Source organism: Aotus nancymaae, unplaced genomic scaffold (assembly GCF_030222135.1).
Source record: "Aotus nancymaae isolate 86718 unplaced genomic scaffold, 86718_ANA_hifiasm-v0.15.2.pri h1tg000008l, whole genome shotgun sequence".
Classification (NCBI taxonomy): domain Eukaryota; kingdom Metazoa; phylum Chordata; class Mammalia; order Primates; family Aotidae; genus Aotus; species Aotus nancymaae.
Genome location: NW_026988419.1, coordinates 54,802,505 through 54,817,422, shown reverse-complemented (window position 1 = coordinate 54,817,422; position 14,918 = coordinate 54,802,505). Strand labels below are relative to the sequence as shown.

General features: G+C 35.5%; 1 protein-coding gene across 2 annotated transcripts in view; it reads left to right on the top strand.

Annotated features, from left to right (window-relative positions):
* Positions 1-14,918, top strand: part of CHN1 (chimerin 1) — a 191,620-nt gene that overhangs the window by 54,268 nt on the left and 122,434 nt on the right. For both annotated transcript variants that reach the window (XM_012439192.3, XM_012439188.3), the window contains exon 3: positions 2,839-2,894. In XM_012439192.3, the coding sequence (XP_012294615.1) occupies positions 2,839-2,894 (56 nt within the window). The remainder of the gene's footprint in view (positions 1-2,838; positions 2,895-14,918) is intronic.

The following is a 14,918-nucleotide window of genomic DNA, read 5'->3' as shown; positions in this document are numbered from 1 at the left end:
ACTCACACCTGTAATCCCAGCATTTTAAGGAGCCAAGCTAGGAGGATCACTTGAGCTCAGGAGTTTGAGACCAATCTGGGCAAGATGGTGAAACCCTGTCTCTTCAAAAAATACAAAAATTATCTGGACGTGGTAGTGTGTGTCTATAGTCCCAGCTACTTGGGGTCTGAGGCATGAGGATTGCTTGAACTTGGAAGCTTGAGGCTGCAGTGAACCATGTTTGTGTCATTGCACTCCAGCCTGGGTGACAAAGTGAGACACTGTCTCAAAGAGAAAAAAAGAATTTAAAAAAATGGGTCTTAAAGATAGATTAACCATTGGTAGCCAATTAGGAGACATTTGTCTAAAATTTCCTCTTTATGAAACAGAGCTTTACACTTTGAGACAGTTAGAAGGATTTGAAAGAAATTGAAAAGTAAATAACATATGTGACTTTAAAAAATACTATACCCTTTGAAACTGATGAAAACAAAAGTTGAAACCCAGATCAATTCTCATATGACAATATTGTTTCCCTTTTTTCACAGTGGCTCATCTTAATATATGGTTACTGCTAATAACCAGACACTAGAGTATTCGTGCTTTGAGTCCAAATCGACATTTTACTTTATTAACTTTTAATGTTATTCTTGACTATCATTCATTTCTCAAAATTGGGTTTTCATAGATGGCAGCACTTTCCAGAGCATTTTCTTGACAAAGGAAAATAACCAGTGTTTGGAGAATTACTAATCAAAGTAGAATTATAAGCATTGTAGAATTATAAAAATCAAACTGAATTTTTATCTTATAGTTATAGTTACCAATATGGAGGAATGGACTTGAAGAATCTTTTTTTTTTCCTTCCACTGTTTTTAAAGATGGGTTCTCATCATGTTGCCCAGGCTGGTCTCAAACTCTTGAGCTCAAACGATCCTCTCACCTCGGCCTCCCAAAGTGCTGGGATTACAGACGTGAGCCACTGTGCCCGGCCCTTGAAGAATTCTTTCTTACAAATCATGGTTTGGCTGCTTTTAAGGAGGATGGAGATTTGCGCTGTAAGACAAATTCAGACATACATAGCTACACATCTTGGGGTGATACACATGTACTTTCATTATCAGGGCTAGACAAATTTGGCTTCAGTGCTTTTTCTTCCCTCTTTTATCTTAGAATTAACTCCTTTTGTGTCATCTCTGTAACAGAATATATAAAATAATATTCACAGGAATATTCTTATTAATACAATGAAATATGGGTATCTAAAACTATTTTAACATGTTACCTCTCTTAGGGATTTTTGCCATCAGGAGAAAAAGGTAAAGGAATACATTTCTATCAGTAGAACTTAAACATTACTGATGAAATGACTTTGTGTTTGATTTTTAAACAATGAAGCTGTATTTTCTCAGCTCATTTTAAATTAAGCATTGCCCTGATGTTATGTTTTAGTGATGAACTCAAGATGCATCCTAGTAGTCAAGTATTATTATAAATAATTTTGTATATTAATATCAATCACCTATGTGTAATGATAAGTAATCTTTACTGAGCATTTACTATGTGCTAGGGACTATTTTACATCTTTTACATAAGTTGTTTATATCCTTACAGCAATCTGTGAAGTAGAAACTATTACTCCCATTTTGCAAATAAGGAAAATGAAGGCACAGAATGCAGTGCTAGTGACAGAGCCCCAGTGTTCAGACCCCAGGTGGTTTGGTTCAAGAGTTCAAATTCTTAGCCACAGTGCTATATCCCCTTTGCGTAGAAGTACACAATAGTGATGTGTGATGTGTATCTGTGTCTGGTCATTGTGTGTGTGTGTGTGTGTGTGTGTGTGTGTGTGTGTAGGGAGACAATGTATATATAGACATATTAATATATATATATACAACCTAATTATGTGTGTGTATAGTCTATTGTATTTATTCTATATATGTTTCCATGATGTATATGAATGAATGTGGTCAGAAGTAGAGTCTGTGTAGTGATATCCATTTGAAATCTGAGTCATCTGTTACGTGACAGCCCCAGATTCCTGGGTAGTTTGATGTTGTGTTGACAAAATATCTTAAGTATTTAACTAGAGTATTAAATTATATGTGGAAATAGAGAAAAAAATTCTCCAAGACCTAAAGTTAGACATACATAGCTACACATCCTATTCATTCTTTTATCATTTTAAATTTAAAAAGCCTGAACTGAGGTTAGAAGGAAGTCATGGTATCAGTATAATTTTCACTGATGCATTTTCAGATGCCCTAAAAATTATTCACTCTTTTGGCAAGTTTTTTGAATATCTGAATTCTTTCTTTTGCTATATTTGCCCTAATTGAATAAGCAGTGGTAACCTTGGCTCAGAACTTGTGTTTTTAGGGGAAGAGGAAGATTATCTTTGAAGATAGAAGTTTTGCAATATAAATAGGGGAGAAAAACAGTGTATTTGTTACATCTAGCCTATAAATCCTGATTTTAGTTTTAAGCTTGACACTTAATAATGTGCTTTAAATATGTGTATATATAACCATTATTGGTTTATATAGAGACATGCTTTAATATCCCCACAAAGAATTGGGGAAAATAAATGACCACATTATAGAGAAGAAAGCCAAATATCCAGCACTGAGTTGTTATAGGGTAAAAAGACACTTGTTTGAATTATGATTTTTCTGTTTGTACTTGCTCCTGGGCTTTCACTAAATACAGTTTTGTTTACTTTGTTTTGTTCATAATACAATGTAATAAGATTATACCAGTTATCTTGTGAACATAAAAAATAGCCAGTTTTTTATTTCTAATATATTGATAAGTTCTATGTAAGGGACATTGACACTTTTTGTTTCTACCTTCTCACAGTATATCAGCTACAACAGGAAGCCCCTCATCCTCGAAGAATTACCTGTACTTGCGAGGTGGGTGTAATTAAACTGTAACCAAAAAATGCCTTTCAACAGTCTGTTTCCCAAACTTTCACCTTCTTCAGTGGTTTGGTTGCTTGTGAGATTAACCACTTAGCACTATTGGTATCATAAAATTGTAACTTGAATACATTTTTCTTAATATCCTTCTCATTTGATTTAACAGCCACTTTTTAGTGGACTGTTTGGAACACAGTATAAAATATGACTATATAATTTTAAGGGATGTTTGTATTTTTTTCAGTTAATCTATACATTGTTTTTTCATTGTTTAATGTTCTTTTTTAAAAACAAACTTTGAAGCCAACACTGTAGGATTATTTAATTCTTTTTTACATTGAAAGAAATATTTTAATTATGATTTTTTAAGTGAACAAAATATGTGGATAGTTCATCAAAAAAAGATATGATGTATGACAATGTATATAAAGATGTTCAAATTTCATTGATAATAAGAGAATTGCCAATGAAAATAGAGAGAGATCATTTTTACGTTGCAGATTGGCAAAAGTTAAAAGCTCAGAATATACTTAATTGGCAAGCCTGTGAAGAAACAGGCACCCTTATACATTGCAGATTGGAATGTGACATAGTATAACTTTATGAGAATTTTGTAATATCTATCAAAATTATACCTGCACTTACTCTTTGACTTACCATTCTAAATTCTGGGAATTTATCCTGATGAATTACCTGTACAAATAGACTAACATATCCCCAAAGTTTTTCACTGTAGGATTGTTAGTAATAGCAGGGAAAAACCTAAATGTCTGTTCAGAGGAGACTGATTGAATAGAATAGAATATTAAAAAGAATAAGGAAGATTTTTATGTGCTGATATGGAAAGATTTGCAAATGTAAAATGTATATACATATAGCAAGTATGGTCCCTTTTTCATAAGAAAGAATAGAAAATAAAAAATATATAGCCTGGCCAGGTACTGCAGCTCATGCCAGTAATCTCAACGCTTAGCTAGACACAGATGAGAAGACAGCTTGATCCCAGGAGTTCAAGACCAGCCTAGGCAACATAGTGAGACCTTGTTATCCACAAAAAGGAAAAGTGTATTTATGTATATATAGTTTAGTTTTGCAAAAGAGAAGCACAGAAAGGATTAAAGCAGAGACCAGTAAAATAATTATCATAAGGAGTGGATGAAGACATCATGGAGGAGATAGAAATGGGAGTGAGATTTTGCTAAGTCTGATTTTATAGTGTGACTTTTGAACTATGTAAATTGGTCATGTATTGAAACAAAAAAGGTAAAGAAAAATGATTGTTAAAAAGCAAACCCTAAAATTGAATACAAATAAGAACAAATGAACCTTACAAATTCACAACATAATCATCAAAAAAATTAACCTAAGTAGCTTTTATTTATTTATTTATTTATTTATTTATTTGAGACAGAGTCTTGCTCAGTTACCCAGGCTAGAGTGCAATGGTGTGATCTTGGCTCACAGCATCCTCAACCTCCTGAGCTCAAGCAATACTTCTGCCTCTGCCTCCCAAGTAGCTGGGACTACAGGCATGTGCCACCATGTCTGGCTAATTTTTGCATGTTTTTGTAGAGATGGTGTTTTGCAATGTTGCCCAAGCTGGTCTCAGACTCCTAAACTCAAGATCCACCCACTATGTCCTCATACAGTGTTGGGATTACAGGTGTGAGCCAGGGCACCCAGCCTTTAAAGTTGCTTTTTAAAAAATATTTTAAATTAATCATAATTGTACATATTTCTGTAGTAAAGAATGGTATTTTGATACATGTATATACTGTGTAATGATTAATTCAGGGTAATTAGCATATCCATTACCTCAAATATTTATAATTTCTTTGTGTTGAGAACATTCACAATTCTCTCTTCTAGCTAATTGAAAATACACAATACATTACTTGTAACTCTTATCTTGGATAATTTTATATCTATTAACCAACCTCTCCCTATCCTTTCCTTTCCTCTACCCTTCCCAGCCTCTAGATACCACTGTCTTGATCATCTTCTGTGAGATAATTTATTGAGCTTCCACATATGAATGAGAATGTGTGTTATTAACCTTTCTGGGCCTTTCTTATTTCATTTAACATAATGTCTTCCAGGTTTCTCCACGTTGCTGCAAGTGACAGGATTTTATTCTTTTTAATGGCTGAATGGTATTCCATTGTGTAAATATGCCACATTTTCTTTATCCATTTATCTGCTGATTCCATATCTTGGCTATTGTGAAATATGCTGCAATAAACATGAGAACACAGACACCTCTTTGACATACTGGTTTCCTTTCCTTTGGATATAACCCCAGTAATGAGATTGGTAGATCATACAGTAGTTCTATTTTGTTCTATTTTTAGTTTTTTAGTGGAACCTCCGTATCATTTTCCATAATGGCTATATTAATTTGCATTCCGACTATCAGTGTATGAATTCTCTTTTCTCTGCATCTTTGCCAGCATTTGTTTTGTCTTTTTGAGAGTAGCTATACTAACTGGGGTGACAAAATATCTTATTGTGGTTTTGATTTGCTTTTCCTTAATGTTTAGTGTTAGTGAGCATTTTTCTATATACTTCTTGGCTTAAGTAGCTTTTTTTTCTTTTTTTTTTTTTGAGACAGAGTCTTACTCTGTTGCAAGGTGCCAGGCTGGAGTGCAGTGGCGTGATCTCGGCTCACTGCAACCTCCACCTCCTGGGTTCAAGTAATTCTCCTGCCTCAGCCTCCCAAGTAGCTAGGACTACAGGCATGTGCCACCATGCCCAGCTAATTTTTGTATTTTAGTAGAGACGGGGTTTCACCATGTTGGCCAGGATGGTCTCGATCTCTTGACCTCGTGATCCACCCGCCTTGGCTTCCCAGAGTGCTGGGATTACAGGTGTGAGCCACCGCACCCGGCCTATTATTCTGACTATACAAACTTAGAGGGAAATATTCTAAGGACGAAAAAATGCAAAAGGTAGCGGTGAGAAGACAGCTTGACTCAGGAGTTCTAAACCCACCTGGCAATATGGTGAGAACCTGTTCTCCACAAAAAAGAAAAGAAAATAGTTTATTTTTGCAAAAGAGAAGCACAGGAAGGATGAAACCAGAAACCAGTAAAACAATTACCATAAGGAGTAGAAGATGAAATCTTCAATATATGAATATTTACATAGTTCAAAAGTCACAACTGTATAAAAACAGACTTAGAGAAGCCTCACTACCATCCTTAACTACATTGTGTAGTAATCTTGAAATTATTTTGTTTGTAATATACGATAGAACAAAGGCATAATTTTGCTGGATTAGGGGGAAGCAGAATTCTTAGGAGATATTAATATGGAATGGGACAAAATTAGAAAGTATGCTGTGGTATTAGTTTTGAATTGGTGGCATTAATATTAATCATAGATTAAAACAATTTTTTTTTCTATCTCAGTCCAAGGAAAGGACCTAGAAGCCCCAGTAAGAATGAGTGTATCCAGGGACTACATTTTGGTTTCCAAATATGGTTTCATACCAAAAGGAACCAGTGTTTCTTAGAGAAGTTCCTGATTTCTTAATGTGGGACAAAGAGGTCCTGGAACATCTTGTGTCAGAAAGCAAGAACGTGGTCGAAAACTGATGGGGACATGTCAAAAAGGCACAGGAGCCTCTTTGAAAGGTTCTCACAGTCAAAACTTGGAACAATTTGAACATCTAAAATAATAATGATAGGTATGGATTATAACACATTAAGTGAAAGAGAATTTAAGTCCATAATTATACTTTAAAGTTTTTTAAAAACTCGCTTTATTACAAAGAGAAAAAAGGGGGAAATTTAAAGAAGTTCTTTACAGAAGAATGACACTTAAAATGTAGAAAGAATATAAAATTGCAAAGTCACTAATTTGCACTAATAATTGACTCCAGACAAGGATCATCAATCATTGGATATTAAAACCATTGGGTGAAAGGCTGTAGATGAACGGGATATTTACATGGTCTCAAGGTATGACACCACCCATTATTGGTTAATTGCAAAGAGAAAAGTATACCTTTGTAGTGGAGAGATCTGGTGGTCAAACTTACCATTACCTGTAATGGGACAAACTGACATGTGTCTCCTGAAGTAATACAGTGAAACACACAGTGTCACCTGTATAATATTTTTGCCAAAACCATTTAACTTAAAGCTAATGATAAACTATGAATCTGACAAATTCAGAATGTGTACATTCCGTAAGACATCCGCTTTGGGTTTATAAATAATGTCATTATTATAAAAAAAAAACAGTGGTGGGACCATATTCAAGGACCTTGATTGAGTCCTTAACTTATACATACATTTTAAAGCTATAAATTTTGGGTACAATTGGATGAATTTGAATATGGACTATATTAGGTAATATGGAATCATAATAACTTTCTTACATGATACATTATTGAAAAATAATTACTTCTCCATTGATAAAAAATGTTGAAATGGATTTTGTCATTGTGACATCTGGTGTAAAACACAATATAGCTTTGAAAGTATAGCGTTACTTACAAAGAAAACCAATTTACAAAATCAGGCAGGAGTTTCATGGGATTGTCTTTTGAATGTCCAGTTCCAGTTTAGATGTATGTATATTTCCAGTCTGTATATATATAAGCATAGAATAAGTATGAGGTGCTTGATTATTGCATTTCATTGCTATGCTGTGATGAAGGGTGATTAAATAATTTGCATGTAATGGGAATTTTTAAAATCCTGTTTAATAAAATGTTTCTTTTTGTTTCAGTTCTGTTGACATAACTTTTTAACCATTTAACTCAAAGTGAGAAATTGGCAGTACTTTGGAAAGTGCTGAATTATTTATTAGTAAGACTGTTAAGACTATTATCTTTATTGAAAAATAGGTATATTATTCCTTCCTTAAAATAATTTGAGACCACACAAATGAAGATGAAGTAAAAAGAATAAAGAAAAGTTGAGGGAATAAAAGCAACAAAATGCCAGTAGATTGCATTGCTGATTGAGGATCAGTGTAATTGTGTGAAAAGCACAGTTATAAAGTATATAACTCTGAAGGCCAATATAATCCAGTTTTTTCCTTAATTAAATTGTTTGTAAAAAAAAATCATTTCACATGACATTAAGATATGACAAATCGGTGTAACTCACTTTTGAAGGGCTAAGCTGATGCGGTACAAGTATATAGCTTTCTGGTGATTCACCTTGATGCAAAGATACAAGGTTAGAATAAGATACTGGAGGAATAGATGGATGTTAGAGTCTCTGAAAATAATTTCTTTTTATTTACCTTTGCTCTGTGATTGATTGAATACTGCCATCCCCTAAGGAACTAGACCATTTGTATTCTCTCCTTTGGTTAAAGGCAGGCGTAAAAGCAATGAAAAACCAGAAAATCAAATTGTACAACTGACATTTTCCTACTTAAATTGAGGAATGTATTCATCATTTTCACTTTGCAATATAAGAAATATTTGTTGTATTAACCTTTCACAATATTTTGTGAAATATTTGTTTCACAAAATACAAATTTTTGTAAATATTCTATATTTATATTTAAAAATTTTTTTTCATCAAAAAATAGCAATCATGTTCTAATGACTAAGTTGGTGGACAAGGAATGCTGTTCAGAATGAAAGGATTTACTGTGACTGGCTGTCCTCGTACGTTGTAACTATCCTTAGATATTATTCACAGCTTATAGTCTGTTACTTATTCATACCTTGTAGTCAGTTCCTTAAATTTGTCTGTTTAATAAGAATTAAATATGTGTGCATACAATAAATGTCTTTACTTTGGAAATTAGTGGTGATAATTTGTTTCTATATTTGACCATTCTCTAAATTGCTCAGTGTCTTTCTGTTTTTCCCAGGTGATGATTAAAGGGTAGTTACTAAATAGACATAAATGGTCTTCCTTTAAAAAGTGAAATTCATGCATAATATTATTATAATGATTAGATTTACAAATAGGGATATGGAAAGTATTTATAAGCCACTGATGGTAATGGTTTGCTTATTCTATTAAGTATCTGTATTACAATTAAGTAACTTGAATATCCATCAGAAATGAAAGTAAAGGATTAAGTAGTGGGATGGAGCTTATTTAAAAATATTTTTTGGAGGAAGAAAGTTTCAGGGTTAGTTTTGATGAAATGATTAGTGATTGGTTTGGAAGAACTAAGATTATTGAGAATGATGAGCTGTAAGGATAAAGATGTACTAAAGTACCATTTGATGTTCACCCTTAAGTGTTTAACTGTGAGCCAAGTGTGCTGGTGTGCGCCTATAATCCCACTTGGGAGGTTGAGGCTGTGGGGATCACTTGAGCCTAGGAGTTCTTGAGCCTGTCTCTTAAAAAAATTTTTTTTAACTAAGAAATTAGATTTGGGCCACTATGTTAGTCCGTTTTGCACTGTTATAAAGGAATACCTAATGCTGGACAATGTATTTTTGAAAGAGTTTTATTTGGGCCCATGATTCTGCAGACTACAAGAAGAAGCATAGTGCCAGCATCTGCTGAGGCCTCAGGAAGCTCACAGGCATGATGGAAGGCAGAGGAGGAGCTGGCATATCACATGGCAACTGAGGGAGCAAGAGATATTAATAGGATGAGGTGCCAGGCTTTTTAGCAATCAGATTTCATGGTAACTAAGAGAGTAAGAAGTCACTCATTACCCTGGGAATGGCACCAAGGCATTCTTAAAGGATCTGCTCCCATGACCCAAACACCTCCCACTAGGCTCCACCTCCAACATTGTGGTTCACATTTCAACATGAGGTTTGGAGGGAACAAACACCCAAACCACATCAGACATTGTGTGTTGTTTCTCCACTGAAATGTTGAGAGAAAAGAGAAAAGTTAATACAATTGATAAGTTGATAGTTTTTTAAAGTAATGATTATTATTTATGGGTGCTAATTATAATTATGGGTGCTAATTAAATGGATCCAATGACTTTGTCTTTCAGAATTTTGCTTACTTACAGTGATAGGAAAGGGAGAACTGGCTCTATTTGTTTGCATGTACACATTTCCATTCTATTTTCTTCTAATGATAGTATTGTATCACAGATTACAAATCCAGTAACTGTGTCAGGCTCAAAGGGAACACACATTTAGTGACTAGCCATGTGTGTGTGACCTTTCTTTTGTGATGTATTCTGTATTTTGCTCTTAGGCGAATTTCTGTTAGCATTTTGAAACCAAATGTGTAGCACCTAATTTCAAAACCTGAATTATCAACCATTAAAACAATCATAAACTATTAGGGGCAGAACTCTAAAATGCAAAATATCTAGCAATAAGAAATAATTTGACAGAAAATCAAATTGTAACTAATGCTTTTTTCTAATTCCAGAAAATCTTGCCAGTTGTTATTGTGGACACTAAAATATGAATGATTCTTTTTTAAAGGTTATTGTTAAGCTCAATTTTGAAATTCAGGTATAAATAATCCTTCTTATAGGGAGAAGATGACCAGGTCACAAGTAATTCTTTTAGGCATACTTTAAAAACCAAGCACATACTGAAAAACTTGAAAATTATTCTAACAATGTTGTTATATGATACAGTTGTATCTTATGGGAGAATTAATTCTGAAGTTAGCACATAAAGTAAAAGTCTTATATGGTCAGAATTACCCCTGGAAATTCCTTATCACCCGTAAAGTAATGATACATATTTTTGTGTACCACTCATAAAGTAACAGTACGTATTTTTGCGTGTACCTATAATGACAGAGTATATAGGTATGCATAAATATATTATTTATTCAGTGAAATACAGTATATAATAAATATAAAATATATACTGTCATTTTCAATTGTGTAAAAATGGTTTTGTTAGTTTGTGTTAAGCACCTGGTTGAATTCAAGTAAGTGTGTGTGTGTGTGTGTGTGTGTGTGTGTGCGTGCATGTCTGTATATAGAGTAACAGACTAGAGACAGGTATACATTACATAGATATAAGCTGTATCTATTTTTTACATAGGTATAAAATCTATCTGTCTAATTCAGTTATCTAATGAGAGAAGCTCTGTATCTTTTGTTCTCTGATATTAATACAGTGTGTTTGGCATTTGATCGTTATTAAACTTGGACTTTCAAAGTGGACATGCTTTTTCACCTGCTATCCACACTGTGGGAAATGTGGTGATTATTTTTTTTAAACGCATAATACCGAATCTCCATTCCTTGTGACACATTTTTCAAGTTAGTGCTACAGGGAGCTGGATAGCAGTTTTGAGTACAGGTGCACATTATGGTAACAATGAGGTTGTCTTCCTCTAGGCTAAATGGTTAAAGTAGACTGAGACTGGACAAAATGTACTGAAATGCAAGTCAGTGCTATTAGTGTAATGAGAAATGTAGATAAAATTACACAATTTACACTGCATTCTAATTTCAGTACCAATTAGAGGAATACTGGGTATGTATTTTGGTAGCACATGTTTTATTTTTATTTACTTTCAATTTTTTTTTTAGATAGAGAGTCTTGCTCTGTTGCCTGGGCTGCAGTGCAGTGGTCCAATTTTAGCTCACTGCAGCCTTGAGCTGCCAGCCTCAAGTGATCCTTCTACCTCAGCCTCCTGAGCAGCTGGGACTGCAGGTGTGCACTACCATGCCTAGCTATTTTTTTGTTTTGTTTTCTTTTCTTGTAGAGACAAGGTCTTAATATGTTCCCCAGGCTTGTCTGGAACTCCTGAGCTCAAGCAGTCCTCTTGCCTCAGCCTCCCAAAGTGCTGGGATTACAGATGTGATACACCACACCAGGCCAACACATTTTAAAAATGCTTTTCTTCAGACCTACTAATAGAAGTAGAAATTGACTGTAATGATTTTACTCACCTGTCTCCCCCAAGCAGATTATATTCAGCATTTAGGTATGCTGACTGGTGTGTAGTACAGATTGTTAAATGCTTGTAGAGTGAAATGAATGAATGAAATATCTTTCTGTAATTTATGTGCTTATAATATGGCTTACAAAATGTGTGCATTAATACCTGTATATCTTAGAGATGCTCTGGTTCTGTCACATGTATGCACTTACTCATTCAACCAGCATTCTTGGAGGGTCTACCATCTGCCAGGCCCTAGGGTTTCAAGTCAAATAAAGCAAGATCCATCTCCTGAAGGAGCTTCCAGTCTAGGTGGGGAATGGAGCAGTAGCTCAACCCTTACTTAGAGCAGAGTTGGTGGTACTTACCTTGATACATGTGTATGCAGCTCCTGTGGCCAAGTGCATGGTACTTGTGGGAGAGTGGTAAAATATAAGTCCAGAGAGCTAAGCAGTAATAAAGGGTTCTATGTCCTAAGCTTACAGTTTAGACTGTGGAAGTGAAAGTATTTTAAGCAGAGGAAAAACGTGATTGGTTAGGCTTAGAAAGAACATCTGGCTCCAGGGAAGAAGATGGACATTTTAGAGGCAAAAAGACTGGTTTAGGAGGCTATTACAATAGTCCCAGTAGTAAGTGAAAAGAACTTAGAAGACACTGGTTCTGAGAAGAGCCAAGAGGGATTAGGAAGGGGGAGTATTTAAAGCAGTAGAATTCTCTGGACTTGGTGACAAGATGGTCATGGGGTGCATGAGAGGGAATCTAGTAGATTTTCAGCAACCAGTCAACTCTTCTGATCTTCTCTCATGTCATATTTGCTTGGCAAAACTGCAACCCTGTTGTTAGCTCTGCCTATTCTATACATTCTGCCAAGTAACAGTATGGCTAGAGGAAAATGAAATATTTTGGAATTTCTGAACTTCAAGTTGGTACTTAATGCTCCCTGTATTACCTTTATTCATGTCGCTCCCTTTCTCTCTTCTGAAACCTCCATGCCACAGACCGGTACTGGTTCATGGCCTTTTAGGAACTGGGCTGCACAGCAGGAGGTGAGCAGCAGGCAAGTGAGCAAGTGAATCTTCATCTGTGTTTATAGCCACTCCCCATGGCTCATATTACTGCCTGAGCTCTGCCTCCTGTCAGATCAGTAGTGGCATTAGATTCTCATAGGAGTGCAACCCTATTGTGAACTGCCAATGTGAGGGATCTAGGTTGTGCACTTCTTATGAGAATCTAATGCCCGATGATCTGTCAGTGTCTCCTATCACCCCCAGATGGGACTGTTTAGTTGCAGGAAAACAAGCTCAGGGCTCCCACTGATTCTACCTTATGGTGAGTTATAGAATTATTTCATTACATACTACAATGTAATAACAGAAAGTACACAATAAATGTAATGAATGAGTCATCCCAAAACCATCTCCTCACCCTTAACCCTGGTCTGTAGAAAAATTGTCTTCCACAAAACTTGTCGCTGGTGCCAAAAAGGTTGGGTACCACTGCTCTGATGCCTCACTTCTCCTAATTTTCAACTCATAATTTTGTATCCTACTTTACTCCTGATTAAAGCCATCAGAAGGGAATTTCCACAAACTTCCACCATCACATCCACCCAGCCATCAGCGTCTATGTCTATGTGTTCTGCATTCTTGCTATCATCATAGATGATAGCCAGCTCTTCATTACACTAAACCTCATTTCCTCTCATCTGCTTAAAGCAGAGGAATTGAGAAAAATTCTCTTGACCCTGCTTTCTCCATTTGCCTTGCTCAATTTCTTTGCTTTCTTTTGTAGAAAATATTTCAAAGTGTTGTCTGTATTTGCTGTCTGCAATCAGAAACTTTACCCACTACCACTCCAAGCAGAACTGCTTTGGGCAAGGTCAGCACTGACTTCGACATACATATAAATCTAGTAGTTGGTTTTTCTCTCATCATCCCATTAGGAGCATCTGATACAAGTGATGACTTTCTCCTTGATACATTTTTCTCACTTTGTTTCCAGGGTACTACATTCTTTTGTTTTTTTTTTTCGCTTGCTCCCACAGTCTCTTTCTCTGGTGCTTCTTCAACCTGATTGCTTGATTTTGGGGTGCCCCCAAATCCTCTCCTCTTATCTACCTATGTTTAGCTTATTATGATCTTACCAGTTTCAGGTTTTAATGTAACTTACATTTCCTTATATGTCCAGTTCTTTCTCCCAAACTCATATATATATCTCCAGTTTCCTACTCTACCTCCCCTCACATATGTCTAATAGACATCTCAAACATAAATAGCATGTTCAAAACAGAACTGAGCTTCACCTGTTACCACAGCCTTCCAGATCTCAATTGATGGCAGTGACTTAATTCCAGTTGCCCAGATCAAAATCAGAAAATCATATTGGGTCTCTCTTCAGAATATGTCCAGAATCCAGTCTGTTCTCACATTGTTGTAAAGAAATGCCTGAAACTGGGTAATATATAGAGAAAAGAGGTGTTTAATTGGCTCATAGTTCTATAGGCTGTACAGGAAGCATGGCTGGGGAGGCCTCAGGAAACTTTTACTCATGGTGGAAGGCAAAGCCAGATGGCAGGCATCTTCATGTGGCCGTAACAGGAGGAACACAGAGAGGGGTCAGGCGCCACACACTTTTAAACAACCAGATCTCATGACAGCTCTATCACTAGAACAGCACCAAAGAGGGAAATCCACCCCCATGATCCAAGCACCTCCCACCAGTCCCCACTTCTAACATTGGGGATTTCAAATCGACATAAGATTTGGTTGGAGACACAGATCCAAACCATATCACTAACTTTTAATGGTAACCTATTTTTATGGCTGCCAATCAAGGATGAACTGTGGAAACTGAGATAGTCAGCAAAATCCAGTCTTTTTTTCTTTGGAAACCTGACTAGCCTAAATTTTCCCAGCCTCTTTTAGGTACTTATGTCAATTTGACAGTTTTCGCTAGTGGAATAGATGTTAACTTTAATGCTAGACCCATTAAAATTTTTTGCCAACTTAAATCCTGCTTGCATTCAGATAAAAACATCTCCACAAGGAGATGATATAGCTACAAGATGGAGGGGTTATGGATGTAGGACAATTGTCTTGCCAACCTGAATATATATACAGGAATGTTACATAAATGAGAAATAAACTTTTGTTGTGTCTAGTTATTACATATTTAGGTTGATTTGTCATAGTACATTATCCTACCTTACCAC